Source organism: Neofelis nebulosa, chromosome 11 (genome assembly GCF_028018385.1).
Source record: "Neofelis nebulosa isolate mNeoNeb1 chromosome 11, mNeoNeb1.pri, whole genome shotgun sequence".
Classification (NCBI taxonomy): Eukaryota; Metazoa; Chordata; class Mammalia; order Carnivora; family Felidae; genus Neofelis; species Neofelis nebulosa.
In genome coordinates, this window is record NC_080792.1 from 71778403 (window position 1) to 71799522 (window position 21120).

General features: G+C 50.1%; 2 protein-coding genes across 4 annotated transcripts in view; one reads left to right on the top strand and one right to left on the bottom strand.

The window, feature by feature from the left end:
- ZNRF3 (zinc and ring finger 3) overlaps positions 1 to 17913 on the top strand; it is a 157485-nt gene extending 139572 nt beyond the window's left edge. For all 3 annotated transcript variants that reach the window (XM_058693158.1, XM_058693160.1, XM_058693159.1), the window contains exons 3-9: positions 4969 to 5043; positions 5462 to 5593; positions 7254 to 7364; positions 8351 to 8518; positions 10403 to 10505; positions 11258 to 13024; positions 14419 to 17913. In XM_058693158.1, coding sequence (XP_058549141.1) covers positions 4969 to 5043; positions 5462 to 5593; positions 7254 to 7364; positions 8351 to 8518; positions 10403 to 10505; positions 11258 to 13024; positions 14419 to 14459 — 2397 coding nt within the window. In that variant the 3' untranslated portion in view covers positions 14460 to 17913. The remainder of the gene's footprint in view (positions 1 to 4968; positions 5044 to 5461; positions 5594 to 7253; positions 7365 to 8350; positions 8519 to 10402; positions 10506 to 11257; positions 13025 to 14418) is intronic.
- Positions 17914 to 18472: 559 nt separating this feature from the next.
- Positions 18473 to 21120, bottom strand: C11H22orf31 (chromosome 11 C22orf31 homolog). The gene is made up of 3 exons (XM_058691625.1): positions 20924 to 21120; positions 19836 to 20282; positions 18473 to 18931 (listed from the first exon to the last, which is right to left on the bottom strand). Exons 1-3 carry the CDS (start codon positions 20924 to 20926, stop codon positions 18473 to 18475), a joined length of 909 nt encoding a protein of 302 aa, XP_058547608.1. The 5' UTR covers positions 20927 to 21120.

Genomic DNA, 21120 nt, shown 5'->3' on the forward strand with positions numbered 1-21120 from the left:
GCACATTTTACTTTTATAAATAGCAAAACCCCTAAAGATAGTCCTATTTGAGGGGAAAAATCCATCATATAAGTAGTAAGCAGCAGAAAAAAAAAATCCTTAGAGATATTAGGGCCCAGAGAGGGATAAGAGCTGCTTTAGGCTACAGAGAAGCATTTGTCTATCTTATGGCAGGGGTGGCACATGAACTTGACCTTGAAGAATCAGTAGATATAATCAACACAGGATAGTTTACACTGGAGTATCTTTCTGCATATGCAGTATCAGGCAGATTACTCTCAAACTGACTTCCTTCCCCTAGCCAGCTCACCACAGGTCACTTTACCCAGAAGTTAAATGTGTTGATGAATTTGTCTTGTATTATCTGTGCCATCCTTAAGAACTGAGTGGGTTTATAAGGAGGGGCATTAAAAGCCTGTATAGATTGTATTGCAACTCTTAAAATAATCTTCATACTCTTTGGCCCTGGGCCTCCCTTCCTAAAGAAATTGGAAATTAAGCCACAATTTATTCAGTATAGCATTAGTTATCATAATAAAAAATCAAAAGAGCCCAAATATCAAAAATACATGAGTGTATGTGAAGGTCTATTTCACAGCTTTAAAAGATGTCTACAAAGAATTTTTAATGACTTGTTTGGAGGTTATGATAGGTGTAAAAGAAAAGACAAAATGAAAAAAAAAAAGAATTGTATTCAGTAGGGACAAAAAAAGTCTGCAGAGCTTCCTAGAAGAGGTTGAAGACAGAGGTCTTCATATCAGCACTAATGATCCAACTTCCTTGGTTATCCTGTGGTCAGGAGTTTGGGACAAAGGAGATTTTTCATCATCTTTTGGGTTATCTCCGATTAAGATGATACTCTGTCAAAGATTTCCTCTAATAAGTATTAGACACTGGGACCAACACATTGAGTGCTAGACAAACAGATAAACAACTGTGAAAAATGGAGTCTGCCCAGGGGCTGCTGGGAGTAACCAAGCCTGGGTGTAACTGCACACACTGGGGAGAGTGCCAGATCCATTCCTGATTGGAATTCCTGAATTTAATTGAAACTAAAGTAGACTGGAGGCTTTGAGTTCTCCTACCCACAAGGTGGTAGCGGGACCGGGACCGTTCTCATCAGAATGCCTCATTCCCATCCGGAAATTCAAAACTCAAACATGTTGATAGAAGCACTTTCCTTAGGGGAAAACCATATCCACATTCAGGGGGCAGCAGCCGAAGAGTATGGTCCCAGGCAGGCTTGCTTTCATTCAGAATAAACGTTTATTGAATAACCATAGGAGTCTTGCATTGCTGTAAGTGTTAACCACAGTAAGGACCTTGTCTTCCGGGGCTTGAAACTTTGTACTTGGCAAAATGTAAGTGTGCAGATGTTTGCACGTCTGATACTTGTCTCAGTGGCTATGGACATTGTCGAGCCTTGGGTCTTGCAAGCCCTGGAAAGGTAAACAAAGGACCATGACAACCTTATGTTCCACATTCTACCGCTGAGCTTCCAGTCACCTGCTCACTGGTGTTGACCTGTCCACATTGGTCAGGTCTCGCCCGATTGAGGCAGCAGAGGTGATGAAGGATGTTAAAGTAACTGTGTGGGAGGGGCAGAGGGAGGGCAAGCAAAGGGCCATAAAGGCAGGGAGGAACTTTGGTTGCTTTGGGGAGGCCTTCCCACCTGTTTTCTGCTGTTCACACCCTTCTCATGCTCTTCCATCCACGCCAGTCTGTGCACAGTTCAAGGGTAACTGCCCTCCCCAACTGTAGCCCAATTTACTTGTGACCTTTATCTAGCAACATCCACCAGGCTTCGTTTTTCCACCCTTTCTTTGAAACAGCCTTATCTCAAGAGTTTTGTGACTTTATAGAGATAGGGTTTCTAGTGATCACAAGACTGCTAATCTCCTAATTATGTAATCTCCCAATCTATGCGTTAGATTTGTTTTGAAGCAGTATTCTGGCCCAAGCTTGATTTGGTGAAACGTTGAAATGATCTAAGATGTGAAGACTGGTTCAGGAAGATGCCTTGTCTATTTTTAAACTGAAAATGTGGGGCGAGGGGGAAAGTGTCACCAAGTAGTGTTGTGTTTTTTAATTTGCTTTGGGAATAGTATGATAAATGTGTCATTTTCTAAATCTGGATTATTCATGGCCTATTTTAAATCCCGAGCTGCCTCCTAACAGGCCAGTTCTCAATAGGATCCTGGGTTGACTCCCCTCCTGTCTAGTCCTGGCATGGACAGGAAATGCAACCTTATTTAAATAGCAGCTTCCATTAATTTTTAAAGTAAGTCAGCTGTGAGAATTATCATTTTTTCAAACGAAATATCTGTACTTGAATCCTGTGCATTAGCTTGGTTGTGTCTGAGTCAGTGAAATGGATCTGTTAACATGGGGTTTAAGCACCTTATCGTTGACCTGCTGTTTTTACTATAGAAACCAGGAGACCTTTCAACCCCCCTAGATTTTGTTGAAAATGCCTTTTTAAAAAGTGCCTGTCCCAAATGGGTCATACGTGCCTCACCTCCAGATCCTTGAGGTTTCCACGTTCCTGTGGAGCAGGGAAGCCCAGAAGCGCGAGCAGCCACGTGGCTGGGGCTCTGCGCTACCCCGGGTCCCGCAGCCTTTCATCCGCTGCCATCAGACTCGGCAGGTGCGCCGGCATCCAAGCGGGAGGTGCTGGGTGCTCCTGATCCGGACAGAGCTGAATGCACGTTTCCCTCAGGTGCTGGTTGATGTGCTTGATGGCGAATGAAAGCCAAATAAAGGAACAAGCTCCTGTTGATTACCTTGTTTTCTTTCCGTGCTGTTCCCTGGGGTCCTTCCACGTCGAGGGAAGAGTTTGTGAAGATGAGGGTATCACCTGAGTAGAAGACACAGCACCTACTTCGTCATTCTGGGGCCCACAAACTGTTGGCCACAGGCAAGGGAGCGTCAGTGCCCTTAAAGAGCCTTTTGAAGGAACGTGACCACCTGGCCACAAACTTTCTCACTGTGCCATCATGTCCTCTCTCTCTGGAGGCGGACGATAGGGCCACTGTCACTCTTTCTTCATTGCTCTGGACAGTCCCCTGCCTCTCAGTTGAGTGGCCAAGATTGGGAACCGGAAGGGACCCTAGTCATAATAACATAGGCTTCCTCCTCTTACAGGTGGGGAAACTGAGACTGGGACTGAGAGAGATTCAGTGACTTGCCCACCATTGGCAGCTTGTCGGTGGCAGAGCCAGGAATAACTCCCAAGAGCCACTCCCGACTACAGCTTGCTGGTGAGGCAGTAGGGGTGGGATGGACAGGAGGTAGAGGAGACTTGAACTGCGTGGAGTCTCAGTTCAACAAAGAAGAGTCCCCAGGGGAAGAAAGACAGCTTCCACGGCACAGCAGCCAGGGTGCCCGGGCTTATTAAGTTGCGGGGGACTTTGCAGGATCCGTGAGGATTTCACAGTCCCGCTTCTCTGGTACACGGTGCGGGCCAGGGGATTGTCTTAAAAGCTGTGGGATAAGACTGCCCTCTAGCGGGCTTGTGAAGCCATTGGTCCAGCCACGTGCTCGGTCGGCTCTTGGAGGTTCAGTGCTGCCTTCTCACGCTGCATCCGGGTAGTGATTATTCCCTCAACAGGGATTCCTTCCAGTCAAATTGTATTCTTTCTCAAGCACTCTGGCTCGTAGAGACTTTCTTGATCTCTGAACAGTAGCCATTATTTGCGCCTCTTATAGGAGGCTTGGGGTTTTATTTTGATTTTTGTTTGTTTTCCTCCCACGTTAGAGGTATCTTACTTCTCTAACAAGATCCAGGAACCGAAAAGCAAGGGTTACGTCTTATGTCTTGTTCTTCCACGGCTTCTACACTGTTATCCACTTAGCCAGACATAAAGTCAGAAGGTTCATTGGGCTAAAAAAGAATCCTTTCCCTCAAAAAAGAATCCCACCCACCAGGGTCTCCTGGGTGGCTCAGTCAGTTAAGCATCTGACCCTTGGTTTCGGCTCAGGTCATGATCTCACGGTTCATGAGTTTGATCCCCACACCAGGCTCTGCGCCGACAGCTTGGAACCTGCTTGAGAGTTTTCTCTCCCGCTCTCTTCTCTCTCTGACCCTTCCCAGCCTGCTCTCTCTGTCTCTCTCAAAATAATAATAATAACAACAATAATAATTATAAAAAAAAAGAATTCCACCACTTCACATTTGTTCCTAAAACATTCGCATCTCATCTCTCTCTGATCCTTAGTTCCCCAAGTGGTTGAATCATCTGAATCCCTCAGAAAACTTCCAGAACTCTGTTTCCTGGGCCTTCCTCCAGCCCTGCTGAATCAGTCTCTGTGGTTCAAGCCAGGAAATCTGCTTTACAAACTTCCCAAGTGGTTTTTGATGTGCAGCCAGGTTTGGCAGCCAACTGCTCTAAATCCCCATTTACGATTTTTTCTCGGAGCTTTTCCCTCTGACAACATCTCCAGAGGTCTTCAGCTTATGTCCGTTATTAAGCTGACCATTTTGAGATCCCCTTGGAAATATTCCGTGTGCCAGTCTCACGGCAGCCCTGGGTGACGCGGGAACGATGCGGGACCACAAGACAAGGACCAGAGGCATTTACTTTGGTTGCCAGTGGCTCTGTGTTCATAGCAGAAGATCCTGAAACCAATACCTTCATGCTGACGGGGCAGGTTGTTGATTTGTTTTTAATGTTTGGCTGGATAGGGAGACAAAGGTTAACTCAGTACCCGGGTAGTTATTTCCACCTATTCTAACTCTGGTTCTCCTAATGCAGCCGTACAACGTAGGTGGCATTGTCCCCTCGTCCCCCCTTGTTTCTTTTACAGATGGGAAAGTTGAGGTTTCGGGAAGCTATTAGCAACTTGCCCAGAGTCACAGAAGTTGGTAACTGTCAGATTCCACGTTCGAACACAGGTCTGATTTCCCAGGCCAGCTCTGGAAAGGTCAGAGGAGCAAGAGTGCCAACCTGTTCTTTTTTCCCCTGCCAGGCCAAGCGGGCAGTGCAGCGGGGAGCCACTGCCGTCATCTTTGATGTATCAGAAAACCCAGAAGCTATTGACCAGGTAAACTCCTCGGGCCACGCAGCATTGCAGCCCCCGCCCCAGAGAGGGCTTCAATTAGCTCGGCGTGTCACGAGGCCATCACCCTCATCTCAGGGCTTTGCGCTTGCCCGCTGACACTAGAGACCCATGTCTAGACATCATTCAGACTCCAAGGCAAGGGTATTGAGAGGAGTGAAGAGCCAGGAGGTTGGTGGCTGTGGGGGGCATTTTCACAGACCCTTCTGGGCCTTCAGCCTGCCCACGCCATTCTGAAACGAGCATTGTTCTCAGCCTCGCCCTTCCAGAAGCTCCAAGGCTGTCCCGCTTGAGGACTTTGGGGATTTTCAAATGGTGTCTGCTGTTCTTTCCCTTCAGCCTCACTCTCTCTCCTTCTTAAAGTAAGCACGCCCTTTAACCAGCATTGTCTTTCCGTCCACAGCTAAACCAGGGCTCAGAAGACCCACTCAAGAGGCCGGTGGTGTACGTGAAGGGTGCAGATGCCATCAAGCTGATGAACATCGTCAACAAGCAGAAAGTAGCTCGAGCAAGGATTCAGCACCGCCCGCCTCGAGTGAGCCCGGCACCCTCTCTACTGCTCCCTGTGCCTTTATTCCCTTTGGGCTCTTGTTCCAATCTTCTTTCTTGTCTAACATGCTGACACAGCCTAGGTCCTGCAGTTTCGATTAGGTATAAGTCCGGAGGCCAAGGAGAAATGTCAGCCCTCGCGTTCCTTTACAAAGGATGTGAAAAGACCTTCCGGAAGTAGATGATTTGTGCTAAGGTGTTTCTGGTCTCTTCCACCCGGCACTCCCTCTTGGTAGCCTCCTTTCCTTCCTTCTCTTCCCTCCAGCCCCCCTCTGAAAGGCTGAGGAGGATTGAAGGAAGGAATCCCAGCACCCAGCTTCCCTTGTCCCCCTTCCTTCCATTTGACCCAGACTACAGAAAAAGGCCAAACTTCCTTCTTCCCAGAGGATAAATTGCATTGTTGAAAAAACCCCTAACTTACTTTTTTTTTTTTAGTTAGTTTATTTATTTATTTATTTATTCATTTATTTATTTGGTGAGAGAGAAAAAGAGAATGCATGCGTGCATGGGGGAAGGGCAGGGAGAGAGGGAGAGGGAGAGGGAGAGGGAGAGGGAGAGGGAGAGGGAGAGGGAGAATCCCAAACAGGCTCCATGCTCAGTGTGGAACCCGACGCAGGGCTCGGTCTCACGACTTGAGATCATGACCTGAGCCGATGTCAAGAGTCAAGCGCTCAACTGACTGAGCCACCCAGGCGCCCCGAAAACCCCTAACTTATATTGGAGTCTGGAACACCTAGCTTTCAAGTGGGATTGAAGTTCACAACTTGTAGGTGGTCGACGAATAGCATTTAGGCTTCACTTGAGTGTCAAAGGGCCACTGCTGGCCAGTAACCCTTCACTGGTATCTTTTGCCCAAACCTCAGACTAAAGATTCTAGCAACCTGGGACAGGTGCCTCATATAGGGTTTGTTTCCTTATCACAAATATTGGAATATTCACATATAGGAGGGTTCTTGTACATACACAAACTATCTAGATACCCCTGGCATTCAGTTAGTAAAACCCTACTCCTCTTAGCTAAATGCGTGTCCTGGGTGAGGTGGCTTCAAGGCTTGAAGAGGCACTGTGCCCTGAGGAAAAGATAAGAACTCAAGAGTCCAGGGAATTTGCAAAAGAACTGCCTTTGCCGGCTTCTTTTTAAAGGAGAAAAGAGCACTTGGGTAAATGTGACTCATTGTAGTGGAAGCTGATATTTGCGGAAGCAGCATACAATTTTCTGAGTTGTTGTAAACCATTAATTATATGGTTAGTAATCACTGTTCCCTCAAAACATGACACTCACTCCTTTGTCCCATAAATATGATATTCGTGTTTATTTGGCTGGGCCTCTCCTGCCGGTTACAGCGAACTTCGCGCTACTCCACAGGGAGCGAAGCTTTACGATGGGAGTTCTCTCGGCTGTGAGGAGGCCTGGCCGAGACTGCTGCAGGCCTCCCCCTAGCCACACCGTGGGGGACCGCCTGGGCCTGGCGATCACCCCGTGTGTGCAGCTTAGCCCGCACACACCCTGGGTGTCTCCTGCGAACGAGGGGAAATGCACCCGAGTCAGCCCCATCCTTATTCCGACCAGCGCTGACACGGGCCATGTGCCGATCCCCAGGCCGAAGAGACCCGCGTGACTCATCGTGTCTTGTGTTCTGTTCCAGCAACCCACCGAGTACTTCGACATGGGGATTTTCTTGGCGTTCTTCGTCGTGGTCTCCTTGGTCTGCCTCATCCTCCTTGTCAAAATCAAGCTGAAGCAGCGGCGCAGTCAGGTAATACGTCCGAGCAGCCGGCGAGCGCAGATCCCCGCTGCCCTGTCACTCGTGAAAACGAGGGTGGGGGCCTGAGCTGTGCAGCCGGTTCCCAGGGGCCTACGAGCCATAAAGATAGAGGAAAGCAAGAGCAAAGCTTATCACCCTATGTCTTCTCTGTTCCCAAAGGGCCAGAACTATAAAGGCCGAGCCTTGGGAACGCTTCCAGCTGGGAGTTGTCTCAAGAAACGTCTAAAGGTTAATACGGAGCCCTGGAGCCTGCTCCTCAGCTGTGATCTGGGGACCAGCAGTGTCCGCATCACCGGGGAGCTTGGTAGAAATGCAGACTCTCAGGCCACACCCCAGACCTGCTGAATCTGGATCTGCATCTTCCAAGCTCTCTCTAGACGATTCTCGATAAACAAAGTAGCCATCTTTGTGCCCCAGCTAGCACATCACTGTGCTCATAGGAAGGCAGGATTCAGGGGCAAAATTTGATGGAGAGGGTAAACGAGAATCTAGACTGTCCCACGTGTACCGTGACATCTCAGGAGAGAGACGGTGGACATTGGCAGGCAATCTGTCAAGAGGATCACCGACTTCTCACAAAGTCGGGTGGCTAGAAGTGGGTGGGTTTGGCGACCACCCACGTGCATTGTCTCATTTGCCCTCAGAACTTTCTTCAGTGTAAAGAGGAGGAACCCTGGGTATAGAGCAGGTCAGTAACTCAGGGTCTTGCAGAGTTGGCCAACCAATTGAAGCATATACCTCTGCTGATACTGCCACTTGGGTGAAGCCTGCGTTCAAGTCGTTGACCCTCAGGGGTCTGGAAAATCTGTGCCGCAGCAGTCTGAATTTTTAGTGCTTTCTCAAAAGCCTGTGCTGATCTGGTCTAATAAAGGACTAGCGTTATACCCGTCCCCATGTGTTAGATGCCATGGCCCTCGGGACGACTACCACCGTAAATCCGTCCCGAACCCTAACACAGACCACATTCTCCTGCACAGAATTCCATGAACAGGCTGGCCGTACAGGCTCTGGAGAAGATGGAAACCAGAAAGTTCAACTCCAAGAGCAAGGGGCGCCGGGAGGGCAGCTGCGGGGCCCTGGACACGCTCAGCAGCAGCTCCACGTCCGACTGCGCCATCTGCCTGGAGAAGTACATCGACGGAGAGGTAATGGCAGAGGCAGGGCCCGTCCTGGGTGGGGATGGGGTGGACATGTCAGTAGAGGTGCACGGGACCTGGAAGGACAGAGCCCCGTGTCCTTTTCCCACAGCCTTGTAGGGGCAGAAGGGTTTAAACGCCTAGGTCTCGAGGAGGCGGCCCGAGACGGTCTAACCGCTCTTGACCCCTGGAGGAGGGTGGTCACAACGCAGACACTCTCTTGCTAGAGGGCCCAGCTTCCACCCACATGATTTCAGAAGTTGATCGGAAATATATGCGAGGCCAGACGATGTCTGGTGTTAAGGACATTTACACGTATTGACATAATTTTATTTTTTAATTTTTTTCCTATTATTATTATTTTTTTTTTTGAGAGAGAGTGAGCGCACAAGAGCAGAGAAGAGGCAGAGAGAGAGAGGGAGAGAGAGAATCCCAAGCGGGCTCTGCACTGCCAGCATGGAGCCCCACACGAGGCTCCATCTCAAACTGCGAGATCGTGACCTGAGCTGAAATCAAGAGTCAGACAGTTAACCGCCTGAGCCCCCCAGGCGCCCCCTACATGTACTGACTTTATTTTAGAATTGCTCTTCTGGAAACTGAGGCATGACTTAAAGCAAACCTCTCCTGCAAAGCCCCGTGGAACACTGGGTGTTTTTACTCAGGAGACAAGAGATGTGATGGCTACCTTTTTTCTTCTAGCTTTTTATCCTGAAAATGTCAGACTTTCAGGAAAGCTGCAGGAGTCCTTCAGTGAATGGTGCATCATTCACCTAGAATAACCCTTTGTTAACACTGTGCCGTGTTCGCCTAATCTCTCTCCAGACAGAGACACACAAACACACACATTTGGGGGGTGGGGAAGCAAACCACTTCAGAATCGGTTGCAGACATTTGATGCCCCTTTAATGAAAGCGTTCTGCTCCCAGATAGGCTATTGGATGAAAAAAAGGAGTTTTCGCAGAGGCCTTGAGATTAAGAGGGCCTTGAATGGTCTTTAGGTGCAGACTGCCTGCGTTCTAATCCTGACCCAGGGCAGGTTCTAGCTTTGTGATCTCAAGCAAGTGACTTCGTTCTCTGTACTGTGCTCAAGACATGAGCCTGAGACGGACATGCCGTCAAGGTGATCACAAAGGTTACATGAGAAAATGCAGGTAGAACTCTTGCCAAGGTCAGGTACAACATTAGGTATTAGCTTGAATATTATTGTGTTGAGCCGGTCAGGGAATGGAAAAACAAAGTCACATTAGCAAATTTGGAGGGTACTTTGGCTCAGGAATTCCAGAGGTGGTTCTGCCTCAGAAAACCTCATCACCTCCTCTCCACATAGGCTGCTTTGTTAGAAACCATGTACCCTGGGGTGAGTATCCAGGGTCCAGCAAAGGAGAGGACAGGAGAGCATTGCCTTTGGTGGCTCCTCCTGTCAATTACAAGTCCTGGGCATCTTCTTTTCTACTCATACCCAGTTGGAGCACCCGGAGGGAGCCACCATCCCAGAGATGCAAAGGTCTTGGTGGGGGGTGGGGGGGAAGTGGGTAACCTAGCCCTCTCTCCAGACCCCAGGCTGCAGAAGCTCTTGGCTTTGGTCTCCCCTTTTGGGCAGCATGAACATGAGTGCCTTCCTCGGGCAACGAGAAAGTTGCCTGCTTCTGTGCGCTTCCTTCCTTAACAGTGAGGACCGTGGTTGGGGCTTCTCCCTAGAACACAGACATGGGTGCTGACTCCAGGGAAATGAGTCTACCTGTAGCTAGAGATGGGGGGATGGGTGAGGAAGAAGCCTCTGGCACTGGCACAGTGAACAGGGCTCCCTGGCCCATGCTGGACTTCTCAGGAAGAAACATTTAGCCCTCCACCTGTGCCCTGCCTTCAGGCCGTGTGTCCTCTCTCCCTCCCCAGGAGCTGCGGGTTATCCCCTGTACTCACCGCTTTCACCGGAAGTGCGTGGACCCGTGGCTGCTGCAGCACCACACCTGCCCCCACTGTCGGCATAACATCATAGGTAATTGTCACCTGCCTCCACTGTTGCTGAAGAGTCACTGTCCCTACCAAGTGCCTAGCAAGAGTGTGACACATGCTGCAGACTGGTGAGCGAGCACTGCCTTCTGGACCTGGAAGTGTGGGGACCTTGGGTTTCAGAGTTCACCAGCCCTCCAAACCCTTAGGAGAGCCTGCCATGAAGAATTGCCCCGAGTTCCCGTTTTGGCCTCTTCACCTGAACCAGCCTCCTGACCTTGAGCAAGGCATCTGGCCTCTCCAGGCCTTAGGCCCACAATGTCTTTCCCAGAAATGACAGTGATGATGCTCCCATGGCCAGAACTGGGGGGGTTGTTCCCGGGCCACGGGAGATGAATGTGAGATGGCAGGGTCACAGTGTTGCTCCTGCATCACTGTGGTATCGGATGAGGGGCACGGAATGCCGGGTGGACTCCAGGGAGCTGTTTCTCCAAGAGAGAAAGTGCCTTTCATCTTGGTACCTTTGCTGCTGTCTGCAAACCCCCATGGTGTCTTTGTTAGGCAGGACCGAGGGGAGGCGGGAGGTAGGCCCTTACCGGCGAGACCACCCTTCAAACAGAGAAGCGGGCTGGCCCCAGCCAGCGTGGCTGGGTTTGCTGATGGCCCAGAAGGGGGCATTGGCATGAGAGGGGGCGCATTGGCACATGACCGGGCCTCCTGCTTCAGCCTCTGCCCTTGTTTACCCCTCTAGCCCCATGTGCTCAGCCCTGCTGACCTTGTTTCCTCACCTCTCCCCAGAACAAAAGGGAAACCCGAGCACTGTGTGTGTGGAGACCAGCAACCTTGCGCGCAGCCGGCAGCAGAGGGTGATCCTGCCGGTGCACTACCCCGGCCGCGTGCACAGGACCAATGCCATCCCGGCCTACCCTACCAGGACAAGCATGGACTCCCACGGGAACCCCGTCACGCTGCTGACTGTGGACCGGCACGGGGAGCAGAGCCTCTATTCCCCACAGACCCCCACCTACATCCGCGGCTACCCGCCCCTGCACCTGGACCACACCCTGGCCCCTCACCGCTGCGGCCTGGAGCACCGGGCCTACTCACCAGCTCACCCCTTCCGCAGGCCCAAGTTCAGCGGCCGCAGCTTCTCCAAGGCAGCTTGCTTCTCCCAGTATGAGACCATGTACCAACACTACTACTTCCAGGGCCTCAGCTACCCAGAGCAGGAGGGCCAGGCTCCCCCGGGCCTCTCTCCCAGGGGCCCGACCCGCGCCTTCCCCCCGAGTGGCGGTGGCGGCGGTGGCGGCGGCCTGCTGTTCCCCACCGTGGTGCACATGGCCCCGCCCTCCCACCTGGAGAGCGGCAGCACGTCCAGCTTCAGCTGCTACCACGGCCACCGCTCAGTGTGCAGCGGCTACCTGGCCGACTGCCCGGGCAGCGACAGCAGCAGCAGCAGCAGCAGCTCCGGCCAGTGCCACTGCTCCTCCAGCGACTCCGTGGTGGACTGCACCGAGGTCAGCAACCAGGGCGTGTACGGGAGCTGCTCGACCTTCCGCAGCTCCCTCAGCAGCGACTATGACCCCTTCATCTACCGCAGCCGGAGCCCCTGTCGCACCAGCGACGTGGGGGGTTCCGGTGGCTCAGGCCGGGGGCCTGTCGTGTGCCTTGAGGGCTCCCCGCCTCCAGAGGAGCTCCCAGCAGCCCACGGTCAAGGTGTGGGGCGGGGAGAGCCTTGGCCCAGCCCTGCCTCTCCCTCGGGGGACCAGCTGTCCACCTGTAGCCTGGAGATGAACTACAGCAGCAACTCCTCCCTGGAGCACAGGGGGCCCGCCAGCTCTACCTCAGAAGTGGGGCTCGAGCCTTCTCCCGGGGCTGCCCCGGATCTCAGGAGGACCTGGAAGGGGGGCCGCGAGGGGCTGTCGTGTGCCTGCTGCTGCGAGCCCCAGCCCGCCACGCTGGAGCCCAGTGCAGGAGTGGCCGGGGGCAGCACGCTGTTCCTGGGTCTCCCGCCCTGTGAGGCCTGTGGCACCACGGGTGGGGAGTCACAGCCGGGAAGCTCCCAGGGCCTGTACGGTCTTCACCCAGACCATTTGGCCAGGACAGATGGGGTGAAATATGAGGGCCTGCCCTGCTGCTTCTATGAAGAGAAGCAGGTGGCCCATGGTGGCGGAGGGGGCAGCGGCTGCTACACTGAGGACTGCTCCGTGAGCGTGCAGTACACGCTCGCCCAGGAGGCCCCGCCCAACTGCCACCCAGGGGCCCGGGACCTGAGCCAGCGCATCCCCATCATTCCGGAGGATGTGGACTGTGACTTAGGCCTGCCCTCAGACTGCCAAGGGACCCGTGGCCTCAGCCCCTGGGGTGGGACCCTGGGCCCGGATGCCCTGCGGCCCCACAGAAGCTTGGGAGCAGCCCAGGAAGAAGAGCCGGTTCTCTGCTGCCAGGCCAGGGCACCGCTCTCGCCCGGCTGCCCTCTGGAGGGTGCAGAGGCCACCAGGGCCAGCTTCCCCGGTACCCCCCAGGACACTCAGGAGTCCAGCGCCACAGCCACTGAGGCTGCAGGTGAGAATAGGAGAGGACAGGAGGCCAGAGTCGGGGTCCTCTTTCTCCAGGTTGTTTTCTAAGCGACTTCCTTCGTGCCCTTGACTTTAAAAACACCATCTGCACCTGATGACTTCCAGGTGTTATTTCCACCCCAACCCTTGCTCTGTGTTCCAGACCCATTAGGCCTTCTTCCCTAACCCTCACAAGCATCCCACCCTGTCGTGTCCACTGCAGCGCTCCCAAATGCCTCCCTCTGCATGCCCTGCCCCACTTCTCCCCTGCTCCCCACCCAGTGCTCAGGCTGAAAGCCTGGCACTGTCCCTGAGCCCACCCCACCGTCCACACTCCAGTGTCCTGGGCTTCTTAGCCTGTCTGCAAGGACCACGTGGGCTTGTGTTTTGCCTCTGTCCAGAAAATCAAATTCCCAGAAAAATGCAGAATCCAAGTCCAGAATTTTCATTCAACTCAGCAGACCTCATCAAATTGCTCTAGAATACCCAAACGTCTTGTGTCCCTAATAAACAGTCTGGCACCTTTGAGTAATACTGCAACACAACAGGACAGATTCCACTTCCAAAGTGTATCCCTAATTGATCTCTTCTGCAGCCCGCACCTGCCATCTCAGGCAGGCCCGTTTCCTCTCCCCACGGTCAAGGCAGTGGCCTCCTGACTGGTCTCCTGCTGGTCTTGCCTTCTGTTCTGCATGGGAACCACAGTGGTCTTTTTTAAAATATATGTCTTTACACCGGAAAACCCTTCAGTACCTCGCCACTACCTTTAAATTAAAAAAATGTGAACTCCTCACCCCATTCTGTCTGATCTGCCCCCTGCCCACCCCTCTGACCACCTCCTGCTTCGCTCACCACCTGGCTACTCAAGCCTTCTGTGGCCTCTGTCTATTGCCCCAGCCAGCCAAGTTCATCCCAGCCTCCAAACTTGTCTGCTGCTTCTCCAGATCTCAGCTGGGATCACATCCTCAGCCTCCTCCAAGGTCACTCTCACACCCTCTGCTCACTTCCCAGGCCATCACAGTCTGAGGTTACTTGGTTCTGAGGTCTGTAAGCTTCCAGGAGGGGGTCTTCTCCACTCTTCCCAGTGCCTGCAACAGTGCCAAATGTGGTGTTTTCATGCTACCTAACGACTTCCAGAAGTCTCTGCACCTCCGGATGAGGGAGACTGACTGTCTAGGAGGCACCTGTGCCCCCAACAGCATGAGGAGCTCTCAGCAAAGGAGCTCTGTTTCGGCCCTTTGCTGTATAACACGGCCTGTCTGGTGTTGGGAGCTGTCCCTTCCTGAGAACCTGTCACACGCTGGCACGGGCACCCAAGTCCCTTGCCTGGTCCCTGTGTGTTGTGCCCAGGGCCTCCAGTGCCTGTTCTGTCCACTGATGATTTTTCTCTCTGTCTCCCAGGACAGAGATCTCGCCCAGCAGACGGCGGCACGGGAGCCTGAGCTCAGAAGGAATTCTGGAAATGGGGACTATATGGAGACTCCAAGCTCTGACTTCCTTCAGGAAAGAAAAAAAAAGAAAAAAAAAAGATTTTTTTTAGCTTTGACAAACACACAAAAGTGGTAATAAAGAGAGCCCTCCTTCTCAACCCAAAATGTGAGCCACCTGTGGCAAACCGCCCCCATCCCCACCCCCCATTAACAAACCAACAGACAAAATTCTCTGAGTCTTTTGCCTCTTTTGATAACATGGTATTCTGTTTTGTAAAGTGTGTGTGCTTGGGGTTCTGAGGTGTGTGGGATTGAGTTCTCTGCTTTGTTTTTTTTTTAAGATATTATATGTAAATGTAAAGTTATTTAAATATATATTTTAAAGAACCCTAACCACCAACTTTTGCTGAAAAAAAAAAAAAAAAAATCACTGCTGCATTAATTGAACCACATCATGTGTAGATACTGTTGTCTCCCCGGAGGGGGCTCAGGCCTTTGAAAAGCTCAGGGCTACACCTGCCTTAGAAAATGAACCAGAAACTTGAAGTAAAGCTAGTTGATATGGGTACAGACTCTGAGGAACAATGCAATGCTGCCTCTTTCTTTCTTGTGGCAAATCCCAACGTGCAAAGTTTCGGGTCTTCTCAGAAGCCATGCCTCTCCAGCCCACACCTTTAGGCAGCTGATGGAAACAGCTAGGAACAGGGCGGAAGGTCTGCAGCACTGAGGAGCTGGGACAAGCCATTGCTACACAAAGCCCCAGGGTGACAGGGACAATTCAGCCCAGTGTCCTCTAAGTCTGTCCCTTTGGATCAGCGTCTTAGATAAAAGGACAGAGTTCACAGTCCTGAACTTGGGCTTCCTGCTACTGGCTGCAGAAATGGTTCGAAGGGGGGTGTGGGGACAAACACCCGGGAGGAATGTAGTTTTGCGGCCTTGGTGTCTAGGGAGCAGAGAGTGTCCCGGAGAAGGGACGGAGGGCGCTGGAGTGTGCCTGCAGGGGGTGCACAGCCAGCATCCTTGGGCTGCCTTCCTGGGGATCCCACGGGGTCAGCACCGAGCTCCGTTTGAATGATACGTTTCCCATCCCATTTCCCTCTGGAAGCTCGCTTCAGGGTCTTTCAGCCCATTGCCTCACGGCTGAAATTGCTCATCTCACCTGCAAATGTCTACTATGCTTTCTACCTAATGCACTATTATGTATTGATTCTCCAGGAGACAGAGAAAGAGACTATCAGATAGTTTAGACCCAAAGGGTAGGCCTTTGTATCTTTTTCCAGCCTTTTGCTGTTCTTGTTTTTAAGAGGAAGGGAGAGTTTTAAAACCCAAACCATTTTTTTTTTTAAAAGATGTTTCCACTTTTAAAAGGGAGAATCTATTTAAAGCTATTTCAGATCAGGGATTGTCATCCTTTTTGTCCAATCAATGTACTTCCTGTTCTTAAGAAAGTTTTTTTTAGAAGAAACTAATCACATTAGCCCTTGTGTTCACTAACTCCTCTGGTCACTTTGATTCATTTGTCATCTGAAATGCTCATTTGCGGAATAGGAACCTCACAGCCTACCCCCCCCTCCCCCGCTGCCCTCCTAGTGGGGAAATAGAGACCACCCTGGGTTGCCATCATCGGTAATGTAAGGCTCAGGGGAAGTCAGCCCAAAGTCCAGATGAGAATGTTTTGACTGAGAGTCTCACTGTATCCCAAGCCTTTTTGCTTTTCTTTTTTTTTTTTTTTTTTTAACCCAGCCTGTGATGAGGACATTTACCTACTTGTAGCCAGATTTTGACAGAAATTCCAACATCAACTGATGGGGCCATTTGCCATTTAGGAACTCACCATGGTGAGATGTGTCCTCCAGTCCCTGAGGTACAGTCCCTTGGGGGCTGCTCCCCCCACCCCGGGCTGATGCCCAGCACACCTGTTGGCGAGGGTGTGGGAAGCGCCTAAGCTGTTGACATGTGATCCCGGCCGCCTTTATTTCTCCGGCCAGGAGTAGCAGCTGCTGGGGACAACAGCTTGCATCACGTGGTTTTAGGGGAAGGATGGGGGGCATGGCTTCTAACATGGGTTGCAAAAACCAGCTTCTCATTGTTGAGATTTTCTTGTTGTTGTTTGTGGTTTTGTTTTTTGTTTTGTTTTTAATGCCTTTGAGTGCATACTCTTTGAAACCATAGCCCCAAAGTGGCTTTCTTTAGCCCTGCTTGGAAAACTACTCCTCAACAGCCTTAAGCAATAAATAGATGAGTAGATAATGTGGCTTCAATGGGGCTTATTAACATAAATGTGTCTGATTTTCATTTGAAAGAGCAATAATAATTACAGATGGCAAAAAGAAACATTTAATTGCTATAGTTTACAGGGTAGTAGAAACAGGAAAATGAAATGTTAAAACTTTAAGTATCAGCCATTGTCTTAAATTTGTGTTGGCCCACCAGACAAGGAGGTCACCAGAATGTAGTGGTAACCCAAGTATATTGCCTAGGCATTCAAATGGAAAGGAATGTCTTCTTCGAAGTTATAAGACTCCAATAATAATGACAAGTACCTTTGTCGGTGGCCTCTCAGTGGTGTGCTGGGGTCATATAGCCTTGGAAACTGGGAGCATCACATTTTCCATTGAGAACCGCCCCCCTCCCCACCCCAAGCCGAAGTCCCCTGGCCCAGCCCTGGGTATGGGACAGACAGACATGTAAACTGAAGAGTGTTGGAACCAGTTAAAAATGGTCTTCTGATCAACAAGGTACCTCTTTGTGATAGGACACAGCCTCAATATGCTGGCTCTGACTCAGTCTCTCCCGCCTCTGTTGAACCCAAGCCATTTTATAAAGCCCAATCTGCTGTCCCACCGCTCAGACCCTCCTCCCTTACGTGCTGCTAGTTTCTACTCAAAGCTCATGCATGACTAATGCTTTTTAAATGAGGTCTAAAAAATAATTACTAATCAAGAGTATTATTTTTTAAACAGACCTTTTTCTATTCTTTATATAAACTCTATTGTGTTGGTCTAACAAGACACTATTTTTAAAAAAAAATTTTTTTTACCTTCTCCCATAGCACTTAAAAGATATTTTGTAAAGACTTTGCTGTAAAGATTTTGTAATAAAATGGTCTAAGGGCTCCTTCTCCAACATTACCATTTTTTAAAATGTTTTAAAGGCTAGAAAACAACGTATGTATATTCTGTATATGTATAGCAGCACATTTCATTTATGGAAATATGTTCTCAGAATATTTATTTACTAATATATTTATCTTAAGCCATGTCTTATGTGGAGAGTGTGACATTGTTGGCATAATCATTGAAAATGACTAACATGAGGCCCTGTAAATACATGATAATTGCACACAGATTTTACATATTTGCCGACCAAAAATGATTTAAAACAAGTTGTAGTCTTCTATGGTTTTGTAACAAATTGTACAAATGACTGTAAAAAAAAAAAATACAATTTTATCAAGTACGTGTTACATGTTGTCATTGCTCTATTGGGTAAAGGCCTACAGATTCCACCAAGAAGAAGTTTACATGAAGCAGGGCCTTTAACTTCAACTTGTTCACGTGAGCACCTGTGTGATTTCCTGCCCTGTTACCATAGAGGTCAGGTTGTTGGGCACTGGGGTGATGGTGTCATGAGAGAGCATCTGATAGAGAGGGTGTGGGATTATGTCCTTGAGGTAATGGTAGTGTTTCTGCTCAACGCTATGTGGAGGGGCGAGGGGAACAGTAGTCCCCTTTTTAAAATAAGGAACATGGGCTGGATATAAACTGTTGACTTCCTCTGCCTGGCCTTTTCTTACCTGGAAGACCGAGAGACGAGAGACCCCTCAAACCCCTATTAAGGAAAGGGGGCTTGTAGGGAAGAGATGGCAAGCATTTAGCCATCGAGATGACCTCATCATGAGAGTGGAGAGGGGCTGTCAGTATGAAATGAATCTCGTACCCATTTGTCTTGTGTCCCAGGGAGGGAGTTACTAATTTGTAAAGCACTCTGAGATTATGTGGAAGGTGCAAAGCGGTGTTTATTTTTCAGAATATCCTAAGCCCGTGAAATTTCTCTCTCTTTAACTTGGGCCATTTCTTGGGCACAGGCTCCTCATGGACCTCCAGCTGCCTCCTGCCGGGCACTGGGTCCTGAGCACCTCCAGGATTGGCGGCCTGGCTGTACAGAGCCTCCCAGAGCTTTTGTTTGATGGCCCTGCCCAGCTCCAAGCTGTACCTCTTGGGGGTCCCTGAAGGATTCCATAGCATCGGCTCAACCACAGAGTGGTACAGAGCCCTGTAACCCTCTGTGGAGAGGCCGTGGATGGTCAGCTTGTCCTCGGACAACTGCTGTCTCTGTCTGGTTTCAGGAAACAACGCTTGGCCCTTCCAGGCCGCTGTCCCAATGTTCCGGGGTAATGCTTGGGTGGCAGCCACATGTTCGGCATATCTCTTCTCAAGATCTTGGCGGACTGTTACTTTTTTCTCCTTTGAACTTTCTTTACTCTAGCCAGGAAGAAAGCAGAGAAGTCAAAGCTAAAACTTGAGAAGGGAGCTCAGAATAATTATCTGGGATTTGTGTCCCAGAGTCTTGGTTACAGCCACAACCAACATTTGTCTAGCGTGTTCTAGTTTACTGAATTCCTTCATGTATGCCACTGCGTGCGTTCCCCCATAACCCTGTAAGGTCAGCAGGGGACGGTTTGACAGGCAAGGAAATCGGAATTGGTTTGCCCAAGGCCACACAGTTAGAAGGTTAATAACCATCCTGTCATCTGTTGAATGCCATGCAGGATGTTAAGCATTTACCCTTTGCACTCTGTTAGCTTAATCGTGAAACCCTGTGGGGGAAGGGCCATTATTCCCCATTTTATAGATGAAGAAGACAGAGGCAGAGAGAAGCTAAGCCCACGGTTCTCCTCAATTATAGTTAGAGCTGGAATCTGAAGCCAGACAGCTTAGCTCCAGGGTGCAGCCTGAGCTCTGCTGGCCCCATGGAATGATGGACCTCTTGGGAGGCCAGGTTCTCCAGGTGGAAGTTCACAGCAAGATCTGCAGCTCACCTCTTGGTGTTCGGTGTGTGTGCGTAAGGGCGCTACCCGTATCCGGGCTTTTCCCACCCTTGTTTTCCCTTTGCATCAAGATCCTTCTGCCCGTGCTTATGAAAGCCGCTTCATCCTCCCATAGAACCAGGCAGGGTGTAAACAGCATGAGCCCAGATCTGGTACTCTCTCCACTATAGCATGCTGCTGCCCACATCCCCACCCTCCGCCACCGCCCCCCACAGCCCTGTCTTTAACTTTAGGCTTTTCCTTCACTCTATATAAATCACTTAAGCATTAAATGTTCCCTAGCTTACGTTTCCCTGTCCCCACTCCGTCCCATTTCCTCCACCACAGCCACCATGTACCTTGTTGATGCCTCCTACAGACCTCCTGAGCCTCGGTGAGCCTGAGTGCTGCCCCACTGGCCGTTTGCCCTTGGAACTGATGGAGTTTCTTATCCCGCACCGATGCATGGCTTTTGTTGCTGAATTGTCCTTGGGTTTTAATCCCTTCGAGGGCTTTTCTTCAAACTTGCGTGGTCCTGGGCAACACTTATTCTTAAGTTGTCGCCTGAGCACCAGCTTAATCAGGGAGAAAGAACTGGCAATTAACGGATTCTTTACAACTTCCCAAGAAGAGGTGCTACCTGGTGCTGGGGTCCTGATATTCTGCTTTGCACACATTCTGGCCGTCCAGATGTTGGTGAGAGCCGGTGAGTCCACATAGCAGTCCTGAAGCCTGGTGTTCAGTAGGATGGACTGACGGAGCCCATAGGTGGGGATGCTGGAGTCTCGTCTCACGTAGATTGGATGCTAGAATTACAAAGGGAGAAAAAGGAATTAAAAAAAGACCAGTTCCCAAGCAGAGACTAGAAGGTCCACTTTGGCAAAATATTAACATCTCTTTACACATCATTCCTTCTACACAGCTCTTAGAAATCTTTCTATCCATCTGGTCTCCTGCTCACCAAAGCTTTTTGTACCAAGTACAGAAACAAGGTCACGATGATATTCAGGCTGTCAGAGAACATAGCAATGCTTGTTCTGGAAGCTGGAAGTGGAGGTTTGGGAAGCACTTACAAGGAATCAGAGACAATTCCTGTCTACTGGAAAGCTTAGGGAACCGTGGCAGGAAAGGAATGGAAATGAGATCACTCAACACTCCTCTAGGAACTGCAGTCACCCCTCCACCATGCCGCAACACAGAAAGAACAGCAGGTAAAGTTCTGCCAAACCCTAAATATAATTCTTAACCAGACCGCCATGGGCCAAGAAAGGCTGCTCAAGAAATACTGGGTTCCATAAAGGCAAAAGCACAAGGTAAATGATGCTGACCTCCATTTCCTGGGACCAGCCAAGAACAAGAGAACAATTTGGATAGATTAGAAGCACACATTTAAAGAGACCTGGCCTTCTAAGAAACGTCATCGGTAAAAAAAATAAAATCACCTTACCATTGTTTCGGTTGCCTTAAATTTTATTTTATCTAGCTTAGTAGGGGGAAGAAATATGTATTTCCTTTTCCCTTTTTCTCTTTTGCTTTTTTTGGTGGTTGTTTTGCTTTGTTTTGTTTTAATATTTCTAGTCACCTGTCTTTCTCTGCCTCAGTCATATATGAGCAATTTGCAGTTTGTTTGGATTTTGGCTCACA